The sequence below is a fragment of the Ptiloglossa arizonensis genome, chromosome 4, assembly GCF_051014685.1.
Source record: "Ptiloglossa arizonensis isolate GNS036 chromosome 4, iyPtiAriz1_principal, whole genome shotgun sequence".
Lineage (NCBI taxonomy): Eukaryota > Metazoa > Arthropoda > Insecta > Hymenoptera > Colletidae > Ptiloglossa > Ptiloglossa arizonensis.
This window is the reverse complement of record NC_135051.1, coordinates 8,625,586-8,641,182: the sequence shown is the minus strand read 5'-3', so window position 1 is coordinate 8,641,182 and position 15,597 is coordinate 8,625,586. Positions and strand designations below refer to the sequence as shown.

The window sequence follows — 15,597 nt, the reverse complement described above, 5'->3', positions numbered from 1 at the left end:
ATAATTCCCGCGGAAGGAACGCTCACCGTACGCGGCTGGTACGCGTCAACCCGCCCCGCGTTCGGGACGAATTTTCATTTTCCCGAAGACCGAATGAATAATTATCGCGAGTCGGACATTATTATCGACGCACGGACAGCCGAGCCGGTTATCGGGATTCGATTAATTCGAGATAAATTATCGCCCCGAAGACACAGTCCCGTCGAGTACGTGTATATTTTGTTAATTAATAATTTCCGCGAGCGTCGAGTTACGACGACACCGATCGAATCTGCGTTCGACGATCGTAATTCCTCGATACCGATCGCAAAATCGCGGGAATTCAACGTCTAATTGCGGGCCGATGACGAGAGCATTGTCGTTACCGTTCACGGTGGAACTCTTCGGTACGATCGCGCACGATAACGCGGGATGATAGGTGAATCTAGGAAGGAGCTGTACGCGAAACCGGGAGGCGCGAATACGCGAATAAAATGGTAGTATTCCGCGATGTAAAGCGAGCGGATAATACAATTAAATTTACCGTGCTACGGGACGCGGTTGCGTACACGCTAAGCCACGTGGATATCTGGCAGGAGCATAAAATTGAAATAGTTGGAGAATAGCCGTGCTCGCGATGCAACCGTGGAATTAATCGTAGCTGTATCGAGGTCGAGTAATTTCGCGAGAGAACATCGCGGAGCGTATGCTAGCGGCGTTGCTACGCTTTATCGTTCGGTGTCCATGGTTTTATCGGTCGGTGAAAGTCGAGGGGAAAAGAAGCTTCGAGCGAGTCGCGTTATCGATGGTCGCGATATTGACTCGCGCGCGGATCGCGGGGCAAATACGCGAAACGATCGAGACACGGGGGGAGGGGGGGTCCGCGGGAACGGTTCGAGGGTTATTTTTAGCTCGCGCGGCGGCTTACAACGAGGCTGCGTTTTATCTCTGCCATCTCCGAAGCTCGATCGATACGTTCCCTGTGCGCGTCCGACCGCAAAAACTCGGCCTCGAAATATCGGAGCTTTTTAGGCCGGTGTCGCGCTCGCGAACCCGGACACGTCGAGGGACAAACGGTGCCCCGAAATCCTCTTTCGACTCTCCTCGGACGCTTACGAGATTTTCCGTTCCCCTTTATCGGCAACGAGCGAGTACCTTCTTCCGCGGGCTGTGTTTCGATGAACCGCAGCGAGGGTGGAACCCGATTTTCGACGCGGGTCCATCGAAACAACCGTTTGCGCTCGAAAGGTCCGAGGCGCGTGAACGTGGCCGCGAAAAAGTTACCTCCCGAAGTTGCGCGTAATGTTTCTTTCCTCGTCGTGGAATCTTCTCGCGCGAAGGGTAAATCTTTCACGGAGAACGGTCACCGATGGGAAACAGTTTTCCGATAGTTGTCGGCCCGGTCCCGTGCCGCGACACTTTTTTCTCCATCTTCGACTCCGTTCGAGCGTTCCCCTCGAAAATTAAGAAGTTCCAGCGATAACAAGTACGGTCTAATTGCCGAGCAAGCGGTTCAACGAGCAAAGCCGGGATTCGCTTCCGTCCGCGGCTCGTAATCGAAGCAAAACCCGTCCAATTACCCGAGAAGACCGAGCGCGACCGAGCGAACCCTACCCCCCGAAGATTCTCGGGGATTCTTGGCGACGAGAAACCGCGCAAATGGAGTATCCGCTTGATTAATTCAAACATCTCGAGCGGCGGCGGCGGCGACGGGACAAAGCGAGAGGGAGAGGCCGGGGGAGGCGAAAGCACGGCTTTTGTTCTTATTTAACGCGGCACGATCCCGAGATAAGGGTCACGGGCGCACAATGCGCGACCACGAGAATTATTTCACCCCCGCTCTCGACCCCGCGACGTTTCTTCTCGCGACGACGCGCGACGTTTTCACGGGAGAGAAAAAAAATAGAAGAAAAATCAGCCGTTTCGCGAGACCGCGATTCGGTCGTACGCTTTTCAGCCTCGAACCGTCGACGGGTTGCTCGCGGAGAACTGTGCAACGTTCTTGTTTAAATTGTCCGCTCGGATCGCTCGTTCGAGTGGATACTTCGAACGGCCGAGAAACGGAATCCACTCGTGCGCGAATTAATACGAGTTCTCTCCGAAGGAAACGCGCTTTGGCTACCGCTACCTCGATGAAACTGAACGGTTTTCCGTTAACCGTGTACCGGATACGTTCGAAGGAACGTCTCGATGGAAGTTTGTAAGGGCGGAAAGGTGATTCAATTTTAGGGACTTTACAATTTCGTCGGTCTACGTTAAATTTTCTACGGTAGTTTACTCGCGCGTCGAACACGATACGCTCGCGTAGCGACGACGATGACGATTGGACGACTCTTCCGCGGAAACACGCTTGCTACCAGAGGGAAACTAGTCTCCCAAGTATCTGCTCCTATCGATACGCGTACGGTCCCTTACCGACGAGTCCATCGGCAGAAGATGAAACGCGTTATTAAATTTCTTTATTGCGCTTTATACGTTATTTTGAAATGCGACGTGTGTGTATCGTTTTCTCTCTCTCTCTGCTGCCTCTTCGTCGACCGTGGAAACTACCTATACGATTGCCATCTTCGTTCCTCGTTCTCGTAATTTTTAATTATTTTCTTATAGAAGGAAAAGGAATCGGGCCGATCGGAGCGTTGCTTTTGACGGAGGCTATCGGCGATTTCTTCCTCTCCGTGAGCTAATACGCTATCGCCTACGTCGTTTAATAACTCCGATTTTAATTTACTACCGGCTACGACTCTACACCGGGACTGCTGCCCGTGTAGAAACGAACGAAAGAAGTCGAATTTGTTATACGTTGCGTTTGTTCTTCGTTTTCGCAAAAGAGATACTCTTGGAAAGAAGAGATCGGAAAAGGGGAAGTTGAACGCGTTACGCGAGTTAAAGACGTACTTTTTGATTTTATATTTGCTCTAGTACGCGCATCGAAAACAAAGAATTCTGCAAAGTTTTTGCGGGACGAGTCGAGTAAAAAGTCAGAGCGGAGGAAGAACTCCAAGAGGAAGTTTTTTCGAAACAGTTCCATCCGGACTTGGCGAGTACGCCTCTGCTCGAGAATACAAGTTCGGTGCTTACTTTTGATATTCTTGTACGTATTCTGGTCGATCGAGTTAACCTTCGGAGGTTGGATCGCGAGAACTTTGATTTCTGCGAGCGTCCTCCGAGCCTCCGGTCGGCAGACTGATGGATGGGTCGCGCGAGCACCTGTACTTATAGACTTTGCGGTGACAGGCCCCGGCCAATCAGGGAGGGTTCCCCCCGTAGCGCGTCGCTGATTGGCGCGGGGTTACTTTCCTTTCGCTTTCGCGAGGTACGCGACGCATAGACGGAGTTCGTACGCTCTCCGGCGCAACAATAATGGTAAAAATTATAAAAAAAGGAAACGGAGTAACGCGTACGCGTTCGATTCGTATTTTCCAGAGGAATCTCACGAAAGACGGTTTACGCGCATTCGTAAACCCATTAGAAACGACAGGCTTTGCGAAACGCTGTTACTCGTTGCTCGCAAACGTACGATGCGTTCGTCGAGCGACTCTCGACCTAATCACCCTAGGATAACGCGATTCGTTCGGTTATCGTAGAAACGGAGCGATGCAACGGGCGTTTACGCGAATATCCGGTAACGGGACTCGAGGGGAGTAATTATCGAAAAACGCCACGGTGCCGTCGCGTCGCGTCGCGGTCGAACGGCGGTCGATTTGCGTACGCGTTACTAGATCCCCGTTTTTGTTTGTTTTATATTCGCTCGATGATTTACCGACCCCGCTGAGAGTGACGTTTAATTATTCCAGCTCGTTTTGCGCACCCATCAGCGGTTAATTTAATAACTCGACGTGGATTCGCGCTCGGTGTCACGCTCTGTGTCGAAACACTTCCGACGACCTCTCGAAGCTAATATCGGAAGCGTTCCTCTCCCTCTCGTTGAGGCGGGGTGAAATCGTTGTTATCGGAGCGAGCGCACGGGGCGGTAGTAAAAAAAAAAAGTCGAGAAGTTAATTCTCGATTCAGGCAGGAGCAGAAAGTACTCTACTCCGTAAAAGTCGCAACGGCGATCTTCGACTCGATCGCAGTTTCGTTTCAACGAACGTCGTATACTGGAATTTTCGGAATCGGCGAATCGCTGCTCGCCTCTGCGCGACGAGCGAACAGGACGAACAAAGGGACTCCGTTTCGAATTCGAGCCTGTGGAACGAAGATCGAGGCATCGCCGATGGAATCTATCGACGCTTTGGCTAACGTTTCGGCCTACGAGCCGGCCTGTTCATCGATATCGCCGCGTGACAAACAATCGTCCCAATTAATTATGCGAGCCGTGATTTATTCGAGGGTCGGTCCAGGCATTTCAACGAGCCATGACGGCACAGCTGTCTCCCTGCCGTTGACACGAATGGACTTTGGAAAACAATGTACGATGCGACGTCGACCACTCGCGCGTCCACTCGAATTCGTCACGGTAGGGCCAAGGTACCCCGCGATGTTGCACGGATCCTCGAGGGATGTTTCAACCGTGCAACTTACTTTTCCACACCGTTCTACCAATTTCCCACTCTTTTCCCCATGCGTTACCCTCGTCTTCGATTCGTTCTCCATCTTCGTGACTCGCAGCGTTAGATGCAACTTTTGTCGGCTGGAAATAGTAAGCCGAAACGCAATTGGACCGACGTTTCATCTCCGATCGTGCGATGGGTGCATTATGCATCGCTCGGACAAGGTCAATTTGGCGCGTGACGCGCGTGAAATGCAAGGTTCGAAACAGGTGCGTTCGAAACCTTGATAATCGTCGAACGAGGCACTTGGCGTTTCGATCTAGCGCGATTCGACGCGTGTAAAAATTCGTTTGGGTCGGTTTCGAGGCTGAGAATTCTTATCCGCGTGAAATATCCGCGTAACGGAAATAGTCTGTGATCGGTGGGCGGAGAAGGGAGCGAGTAAAATGGTCGTCCGGTGTTCGGGTGTTCGGGTATTGTCCGTTCGGTTCTCCGACGGTGCTCGAGTAGCTAAATACCGTTGGAATTATCGGCTCCGACGCTGCTTTCCTCGAAATCGGTCGAAATAAAGACTCGGTGAATAATTAAAACACAGGGAGCGCGGCGTAGGAACGGTAGCCGTTTCTCCTCTGTTCGCGTTTCCACGGGGAAGGTAAATCGATCGTTCGCGAGAAGAGCGTCGCGAGTCACCGCCGGGGAAATAATTCCACCCCCGAATGGAATAAGTCGCGGAAAACTTTGTTCCTCGTTCGGTGGCCCTTTGTCTACCGCGGTCTTTGTTCTTTCCCCGTAAACTACGGTAAAAAGGAGCTGGCGTCGTTGCTACCGCTCCTCGTAAATAGAGTTCAACGCGGGAGTTCGTTTAAATTGCACCGGGATCGTTCGTTCGGGTTTACCGGAAACCGCGCGAGCGCATCGGGCTACCAGCGACGACCGAACTCGAACCGCAGCCCGGCAACCGAACCCGGTTCGGATTCGACCGGTCCCCTGGATCCGATCCAGGATCCGGAGAGACAATTTACGCGATTTCCGTCGTAGCTGCCCGAAACGCTCGACGATCGCCCGTTAATTAGTTTTCCTCTCGGCGTAGGATCGCGGACGAACGATCGGTCGGGGACAATTTTCCCAATGCGGGAAACTTTTCCTTCGAATCCTGCTCCCGAAATCTCCGGCAGATTCGTTTCACCGTGGTTTCACAATATATATATTTCTCGCGGGAAGTTTAAAAAAGTCGAATCCTCGGAGTGTCGGAATTTCCGAGGGAAACCCGGGCCGGCCCGTGGCTTCGAAATAAGTTTACGTTCAGGACCGGGGAAACTTTGACGCGGTGGTCAGCTTAATCTCTTCGCAGATCCTTTGAGCTCCATTAGCGAGTTTGCGGCTCGGGGCCAACTCGGTTCGCGAACCGGTCGAAAGAAACGCGGTCGCTAGAGGGGCGTGGTCCGATTTTTTTTCGTCTTCGAGCAGTATCGGGGAAAAATTCAACGGGAACGAGCCACCGTCCACGAGCACGCGCGAATAACGCAGCATCGATAACGAGCGCACCGTCGCGTGCACCGGTTTCGCGAATCGAAACAATGCCAGCCGACATTTGCATACCATTTGCGTGATTTATAAATACGCGAGCGAATTATCTTCGCGTCCGAGCCCCGTAAATATCACCGCGGCTCGCAATACGAACCCTCCTCTGGCCTCTTACCGTACCGAGTTATTTATTCGCGCGAAAACTCGACCATCGTTTCCAGACCGTTTATCGCCCGATCGGGGATTACGCTACTACCGTTTCGATTATTTACTCTTCGGGAAAACGTTGATACGCGTCGGATTTATCCGAAACTCCTCGCGGATCGTACGCGCGAGATTTTCCATCGAGGAGTCGAAAGAGGAAGCTCGAAGGCCAATGGCAGTCGTGTTCCCAGTGGCGTAGGTCGCGGTCGATCGATCCTCGGGATTTCAATTAACCGACTGCTCGAGGAAAAACTTGCGGACGACGGAGCCGGTAAAGGTGAACGAAACGGAGAGGGTGAGATTCGCAAGTTACAAATGCAACTTTCGAGCCGAGGTTTCGTACGGTGGTTCGCCCCTTTCGACGCGCTTTAATCCCTACACCCGACGTTCGTCGAGTACGCGCGAGGCTCTTCTTTCGGCCACCCCCGCGCGGGTTCTGGCTTCCCTCGAGGGTGAAACAGAGGCAGCTCCCGGCCCTCTGGAAACGGAGGAGGGAAGGCACGCATCCAGGTCACCGCAAACTAATTGCCGTTCGATTCGTCCACTCTTCGAGCTTCGCGAAACTTTCCCACCGCATTTCCCGCTAAAACTCCATCGTCGCACCCTCGAACAAACCTCCGTGTTCCGGGGCTCTCTCGGAACTTCCGACTTCTCTCTCCTACTTCCGCGATTGCTTTACATCGCGACCGACAAACCCTGACAATTGCTCCCGGGAACCGATTTCGAGGCTTGTTTGTTCGACAACCCCCGTGGATGGGTTTTCGAGTCCTTCGACTTTGGGACTACGAGAGAGGACAGGAGGACTACGAGACTCGGTACGGAGAAGAAAAACGGTACCTCGTTAGGTGTTTCCGTTCTTGAACCCTTTCGATCGTTTCGAATCGAACCGACGAACAAACGAGTAAGCGACCGGAGCCGATTCGGCTCGTTCTCGCGCCGCGAGGGAACACGCGTGGAAACTCGGGGCGAGAAACGATCGAGTCGATGTACACGGAACGGGGGACGACGTAGGAAGAAGCTACGACGGGTGAAAAAGGGCCGCGACTGGGCTGGATGGATCGATCGTGTCCGAGCGAGTTAAGGTTAGCCCGAAGAAAGATCCGAGGTCGAGGCTCCACGGCTTGACGAAGGTCCCCGTTTCCCATTACGGATTCCCCCGTGCTCGTGGGGTTCGCGGGGGCTGAAACTTTCCCTTAATGACAGAAGTTTTATCGCGGGCCATCGTTCAAGCTGCCAGCGAGCCGACAAGCCAGACGGCGACGCGCGGATTCCGGAGCTCGCGGATGCTCCTCTTCGATTCCCTCTGCGAGCTCACCGGGAAGATTGAACCGCAACCATCGAACCACCGATCGCCATTTTAACCGCGGAAACTCGCAAGAAACCGAACGACCGATTTATTTACCGAAGAAAGCCACCGGATACGGTTTTTCTAACCCGTTTCCTGACCCAATGCTCGTTCGAAAGGTTTTTTCCCCGTGCAAAAAATAGCTACTCCCCCGAGAGTCGAGAGTTTTCTCAACCCGCTCGGGAAAACCGATTCCGAAACGTAACCAGGCCACGGTATTGCCGTACGGCAACGAAATGTTATCCCAGTCGGCGCGTAAATCGCGTTACTAATTTCAGTTGCAAAATCCCGCCCGGAGCGAGATTCAAAATCGGATTCGAGGAAGCGAGCCGCCGCCGCCGCCGCCGCCGTTGACGCCGCGTGGACGATTAACCGCGGGCTGATTCGATTACGCGTGCCGATTTGGTTTCGCTGCGATTCGATTGGCGGCTGTTCAAGAGCGATTAGCGACCCGACTGTTCGCCGAACTCGGTTCGTCGTCGACGAGTTTTCGATCTCGAGAAACCTTGGAACTCGTTTCGAGACGCGCGTGGACCGCACGAGGAACGGTACGATGCCTTAAAATTCACAAGAGGGGATCGTGATTTTCATAGTTGCCCTTGCAATTTTATTGGAAGCTATTTACGCCAGTTTCGAGGGGTAGCGGGATGCTCGAAGCCCCGTCGAGGAGGAAACTTTTTCCCAGTGTCTCCGGGGGTCGTGAAAATTCCCCGAAACTCGACGTCACCCGTATCCAACCCCTGCAACTATCGTTCGAGGGTTTGCCCTTTGCCTATGAGAATCCACCGATGAAAAAATTCTCCGACGATAAGGCGAAGGTTACCGAGCTGCTCGACGAAATTTCGAGGGTTGAATTTTCGACAAACGGTCCACGAATCTCGTCGAAGACAAGCTGGAAACGAAGGAACGGTGAGTTTTCGTCGCGTGGTCGATACGCAGGGCGAAAGGGGCGCAGATTCTATTTCGAGTGTCGTTCCGTCGCATCGGCGCGTCGGTTAAGGAAAGATTCTTTTAACTCGGATCGATGGGAGGACAGGAATAGGCGCGTTGCGGACGAATCGAGCCGACCGAAAGCAAACTTTTTTCTCCCCAATGGCGAGAGGAACGCTGCTTCGTCATTCGGACTAATGCTCTCTTCCTTCCTGGTTCGCGCGAGCGATCAATCTTAATTCGCGAGCAAAATTACCAACCGAAAGGCCACCGCCCCGTCCTTGCCCCGAAGAAATATATCGAGACAGAGTGAAACGGAGCTTTTTTCAACGCGCCCGGTATCGTTCCGGCATAGATGATACGCCACTTTCCAAGGCCTCGTTAATTCTACCCTGCCTTGCCCCGAAACCCTCCACTCGCCCTTTGATGCGCGACAGTTTATACGGATTACGAAACGAGTTTCGTTGCTTCGAGATTCGTTCCCGCGCGAAACATTTTCGTGAAACGCCAATGGAATAGTATTCGGTCGAAAGTTCCGCTCGCCTTTGGGAATCGAACGACGACGGACTTACGCGCGGACGAACACGAAAGAAATTTTCCTACGAGACGCGGACTTGCCAACGAATCGAAATACCTCGACCCACCCTCGCAGATTCCATTCCCCGTTCGATTCGCGCAACACGGATAGATCCCTCGGGATTAAATTCCAGCCGATAATCGGGTGACCTCCTCGCGAGAACGAACTTTCTCGGACGATGGAAAGGAAAGGGTTTCGCGATTTGCGCCAAGTACAGAGGCGAAAAGTTTACCCGTGTTGTCTCGTTGTATTACCTTCCGCGGACGAAAGTACTTTGCGGTTATATTTCTCAAAGCGAAGGGAACAATCTAGTACGCGTTGCAACGTTTCATTGGATTCTACCGATGTGTCACCGGGTAGGGAAGCTTACGAAACGATTGTTACTCAATGTATTCTTTGCTGCAGAGACGCAAAGAAATAGTGTACGCGCGAAACGTCGAGCTCCTAACTTCTCGTCTTTGCGTAGCATTCATTCACAGAATTCACCTTTGTAGTACTTAGACGCGATTCGCCAGGAATTCGTTTCGGATGCATCGTTGATTCGTTTCGTTGGGGGCAGAGATGGACCGTTTGGTCGTTATTAATAAATATTAATTAATAAATTGTTCGGCCAGTTGTAATTACGTTCGATCGTGTTCCGACTTCCCTCCCAGGTTGGTTCTACCGGTTACTTTCGCGTCGATCGCGAACAAACGAACGTAAATTCGTAACGAGAAGCGCACCATTCGGAGCTGGAGGCACGCGAGCGAGCGGGAGAACGCTCTTGCCTCTTTTCAGCTCCGAAACGCGCGAACGAGAGACCGGAACGCACATTGGGAGGAAGCTTCGCCGTCGAGACACTTTCATCGAAGAAAAGAATCGTCGCCACTCACCTTTAACAGCGTTCAGCTTGTTCCCGACCATCTGCTTCGCCACGAATGCTGCCATCTTGGTGTCGGTGGGTGTTTACCGGGTGTCCGTGGAACCTGGAACCGTAAACGGTAACGTTTCATCCGACGAGAAATTTGTTGCATAAATTTTCATCTCGTTCGTCAAAGTCCGCACGATCCGGTGGTGTCGCGGGACTTTAATATACGGTGTTCGTAAATCTCTTTCGCCCGAGAAATAACCATTTCGGGTAATAACGTTATACGGTTTTCACCTCGTAAATTCCTTTTATGACGTCATGAAAAGTAATACCGCGTTCGATCCGATTCGAAGTTATCCGAAACGGTCCCCATCGTATACGACGGTCCTGGAACGAGGATCCCTTTCCCGGGAAAGCGGCGCCTTTTTCGAAGGTGCATCCCGAACGGTTTACCGATGAAAACGAAACATCGACGAAGTCGAAGAAATCGATCGGTCGAGTACTCGCGAGGAAAATGTTCCTGGACTCGGGAGCGCGGAATTCGTGGCTCTCTCCCTGAGAGATATTTAAAAAAATTAACGCCAGATGATTTCCACTCGCTCCGAAAACACGAGAGATCGTGGAATTCTTCTCGTCGCGGGCGAAAATTTCTTTTCGTTCGCGAGACAGCGGTGGCAGAAAATTACGTCCAATTAGGAACGCACTTAATTGAGAATTCGCGGACCACGTCGGTCGGTAATTACGAATATCGTGGGTTTCCCGTTGGTATCGTCGCGGTTTCGTTCACTCCGGTTCGGTTCGAAATAATATTCGTTTCGGGCAATAGGAGCGTCTCGAAAGTCGCGCGATCGCAGGACTAATCGTCGTCGAGGGGGACCCTTTGGCTCGAAATATTATTCCGTGCTCGGGCACGTTTCATTTTCTCTCTTTTCCCCGACTCCGTCTGCTACCTTCTCGAGTGGTTTTCGGTTCGGCGCGACGCGCCGGTTCCCCGAGAAAATGAAATACGTCTCTCGAGGGACGAGCACGGGTGTCGTCGTCGTCGTCGTCGTCGTCGTCGTCGTCGTCCTTGATCCGACCGCGATGAAAAGTATTTTAATCTCGCGGCTCGTCCACGCGTCACGGGCGTCGCGACGTCGCGACGTCGCGGGATACCCGCAACCTCGAAGACGACGAATGTTCGAGGGACTGAGCGATCGAGAAGAACCGGTTCCAGTCGACGAACGAACCTTCTTCGCGAAAAATCGATGATTTACGCGTACGAAGCACCGAGCTCGTATTCCGACGATCTCTACGCGTATCGGAGAAACTCGAGCTACCGGGAGAGACACTCTCTCGATACAAGGAGAACGAGCGAGGGAGAAGCACGGATTTACGAGTTCGTTTAGGCGTGGACCGAGCTCGAGTTTCGAGGAGGGAAAATCGATCTCCAGCGTTGGCCGAGTCTCGAGTTTGCCCGTGTTTGGGTTTCCCTCCTCTTTCCCAGAAAGACGAGTCCGTTTTCACTTATAATTTCCACCTATCCGATTATCGCGCTGTTAACAAAGTTCGCCTTCCGTCTCGTTTTCGGCCGGTTAAAACGGTTGAAAATTGTGGAGAAAAGGGTCGCACGAGTCGAACCGGGGGTCCATCGAATCAACGTTGCCAAGATTTCGGCCGCGAATTCTAATTAAATCTCGCGCTTAATATCGCGAACGCGTCGCGAGGGAGGCTACGTGCCGCGAGCGACTCGGCGAGAGGAATTTCATTTCGTTCGGGGGTGCGAGGGGATACGTGTTAATACGCGGTGACGGTAGAGTCGTTGGAAACGGGATCGTCGGACGAAGGTTGGTTGTTTCCGTGGTTCGGGGTTAGAGGAGGTAGCGAAATAAATTCCAGGAGGGTCGGTTACGGTCCCGATCGGTTAGGTGCCGAGGCTGGGTCCATCAGCGTCGCTTATCCGGCGTCTAGCGCGGAAACGACGGGAGCGGAGTGGCTCCGCGAGCGAAGACAGGGAGCGGAGAGGATCGATAGGAGAGGAGTCGCCGGCGACGGGAACCAGGGCGGCTGCGAGAAGACGACGCCGATAAACCGGCGGTAAACCGGCGTCGAGACGTCTCGGCGCCTCCCACGCCCCTCCCGCTCCTCCGCGGTCCGGTCACCGTGATTTTCCAACGACGCGCGACAACTTTATCCCGGCGACAATGGACAAAACGAGCCAAACCTCTCTCTCTCTCTCTCTCTCCCTCTCTCTTTCTGTCTCTCTCTCTTTCTCTCCTCCTCCCTCGGATATTACCACTTTTTTTCACCCTCCTCCCATTCCTCCAGTGCTAGCTCGCGGTCGCTGGAAATTCCGACGAGCTTCTCGATCCCGAGGACGAGCTTTAAACGCGCCTCCGTTTACGCGCACGGAATCGCTCGTTCGTTCTTGTTTACGCTCGCGATGGAATCTTCGTGAACGAGGCTCCGATCGAGCCTACGAGGGCCGTGACGCGCTACGAGCAATCACGAGGATGCTGCGCCTCGGTAAATCCAACGTTTGTACGATCGTTGGCCATACGATGAAAATATTACGTACGAAGGGAACTCGATCGAGGGAACGAGGCCCTTTCGCGACGAATGCGTTACCAACGATTGGTAAATTCTCGTAAGAAGCTACGGTTTCTCACCGATCGCCGATTTGGATCTTCGGTAGGATCTCGAGGGCCGGATGAAAGGGTATCGCGTTAAGGATGGCGACTACCCGCGCTAGCAAAGAAATCCCGCGCCGCGGAAATTCTATCCACCGGTAAAACGAGCTTACCAACCTCGGAGCTGCCCGACACGATTTTCTTTTCCCGCGGTGTCGCCTTCCCTTTTCACCCTTTCGATAAACAACCGCTCCAAGAGCGCGAGAAATATTTGCCGTTCTAAAGAGTCACTCGAGCAATTTCGTCCTCGTGGAATCGGAGAAGCTTCAGGAGGAGGAGGAGAAGGAGGAGGGTCCGTCCTCGAGGAGATTCGAAACGTTAATCGCGGTTAAAAGCCCAACGGACCGTCCAGCGACCAAAGCGGATGACTTTCGATTGACTCGATCGGGACCTGGATACCCTCTGGAAAGGACGATCGACGAGTTCCAGAAACGCGGACGATTTTCAAATATCCGCGAACGATACGTTTGCAAAATTGTTCGCGATCGACGGGGACAAAAACGAAGTTTCTTTACCTAAACTTCTCTCGATCGACGAAACGCTATCCGTCTCTACGGTGACCTCCGATGGAATTCTTCCCTCAGGTACTATTATTATTTGTCGCGTTCTCCGTATTTTCTTTCCTCGACGATATATACGTTTAACGAAGTACCGTGCGTTTTATTTTTCCCCGTTCAAATATCCCGATTCAATCCTTGCGTATAACCGTCACGAGTCGAACCCACCGATAGAGGCGGTTACCAGGGGGGTGGATAATCTTTTATTCAGGATTTTATTCCTCCTTGGACCTAGAGAAGCGTAGATACCTTCGGGAGAGGAAGGAGAAGCTGTTTCTCGATCGGAGGGATTCTCGAAACGATTTCAGGGGCTCGTAACGATGCCAGAAGTCGCGAGGAAAAGTTTCATCGTGGCGAGATGCGAAAGCTCGCGACTCGAGAAGATCCTCGACCGCTCTCTTCGAAAGGGAGCCAGCCTCGTTAGAGCAACGATCACCTCGGGGCATCCTTGGCCCTTGATCCCGTCCGCTAATTAAATAGAGACGCGAATTCGACGATTCGCTCGCTCGCGAAAATCTCGCCGCTGCGGGCCGCGGAAACCCCTCGAACCGAAATCTCGGGATCTCCGTTTAACGGGGGGTTAGTTAATTATCGCGTCGTTCTTTCCGGCGATTTCCCCGCCCTTAGCCTCGTTTCGCTCGCGAGCGGCTAACGAGCCGCTGTTTTTTCGAACGGTCGAGTTGTCTCGCTTCCCGGAGGGTTACTTTCCAGCGGAGTTTCGTCCGGTGACGGGGGGACTGTTTCGAGTTTCCATTGGACGAGAGTTTTCCTTGGGAAACGCGGTACCGAGTTGTCCTCCGAATCGAGATTCTTTCGCGGAGCGTTCGAAACGCGGAATCGATGTTTCTTTCGCGGAACTTTGCACCGTGCGAATGTACAAACGGCGGTGTACTCTGTTCTCGAAAAATTCTCGAAGAATTCCTCGAATCGACGACAATTAGAACGCAAATTGAACGGATAGGAGTGCAAACAGTTCGGTTCGATTTCGGGAACGTTGTTCGCGGCGTCGCGAAATGGCGTCGGTTCGTGGGAGGTTCTACGTGATCGCGGTACGCTCGAGGAACGAGGTCGAACGTGACGTTCCGTCGGCCAAAGTTCCCGTGAAAATTAAGAACGTTGAAAGTCTTCTCCGACGTCTTCGAGAGAGTCGCGATCCGCAAGGGGTTGGGAGAATCGAGGACGTTGCTCGCGAGCGGAGCCACCCTTGCCTCGAACAGCACGCCCCGAGTGCTTCCGCGTGTAATCGAGGATTTCTCGCGGTGGACCTTGGCTAGAAACCGGTTTCCGGTACACGACCCTTTCTTCGAGACTTCCAGTCGAGGTTTCCACCGGAGCTTGTTAACGGAAGCGCGAGATTTGTCCGGGAACCGCGCCACGGCTAATGGAGAAGTTTGCCTTTCGAATTTCGCCGATTCTCTCGGACGTTTTCCGCCGGGTTAACCGCGTTACCGTGTCTCGACGATCGGGAGGAGTCGTTCTCTTCGTCGTCGGTGGAACTTTCTCGATACGAGCGCAAGAACCGATGTTAAAAGTCCGCGAGAACGCGCGCGCGAGATATTTCGAGCGATCGATTCCGTTCTAATTTCGTTAGAAGAGGAACGACGGGGACGATCGTTCTCTCGAGCAGCGGGGGGAAACGACGATAAACTCCGGAGAGCGAATGGGAAAATAATTAGGCGAGTCTGTCGACCCTTCCGTCGCGACCCTTGTTTTTGTCGAAAGGGGTCGAGGGTTGAACGCGCGAGAGGAAGCGTCCCGGCGTAAACCGGGTACGAGTCCTGGCCCTTTAATTAATTTCGGCTCGGTTTCTTCCGCGGAAAATTACGCGCGAATTCGTCGCGTCGCGAGAAACGATGCGAGATCGGCTTCGAAAATTCACCTCTCACACCCGTTCCAGTCCCAGGAATCCTTTTTCGAGTGTATCTCTCGGTGAATTTCTTCGATTACTTACGATCGTTCGGAATGTCTCGTCTTTTATCGGCGTCGGAGCTGATTGCGGGAGAACAATACCGTTCGATCTCTTTTCCGTCGGTTGCTCGCGCTTCGTTTAATCTTCCGCCTCCGTTCGCCATTTCCATCGGTCTCACGGTCTCGGAGTCGACTCCGAGGACAGTTTCCGGTCGAACGAATCGGCTCGTTCTCGTTTCGCGAACGCGACGAACGTTCCTTCCGCGAACATCGTACGCGGGGGTTTCCATGGACGCTGCCCGGACGTCAAATACGCGGTGACGTTCACGCTGGGGCAAACCGAATGTTGAAACCGACACGAAATCGTCTCGCGAAACGCGGACGATGGAAAATTTTGGAAATTATTTTTCGACTACTCGAAAAATACTCGGCTCGATTTACGATGCGTACGAGTCTGATGCGCGAGCGTAGAAATCGGACTCGAATTCAGAATTTTTCAAACGGTAGCTTTTTTTATTTCCCCCGTGCGGTCGTTCGCGGGAAATTCGTCGTAACAGAGTTTCCAAA

The 15,597-nt window shown here is 52.9% G+C and overlaps 1 protein-coding gene across 1 annotated transcript in view; it reads right to left on the bottom strand.

The window, feature by feature from the left end:
- The window catches only part of Cpx (synaptic transmission protein complexin), a 177,169-nt gene that overhangs the window by 85,809 nt on the left and 75,763 nt on the right, over nt 1–15,597 (bottom strand). Inside the window, exon 2 of the mRNA XM_076308182.1 lies at nt 9,922–10,014. Within this exon, the coding sequence (XP_076164297.1) occupies nt 9,922–9,976 (55 nt within the window). The 5' untranslated portion in view covers nt 9,977–10,014. The remainder of the gene's footprint in view (nt 1–9,921; nt 10,015–15,597) is intronic.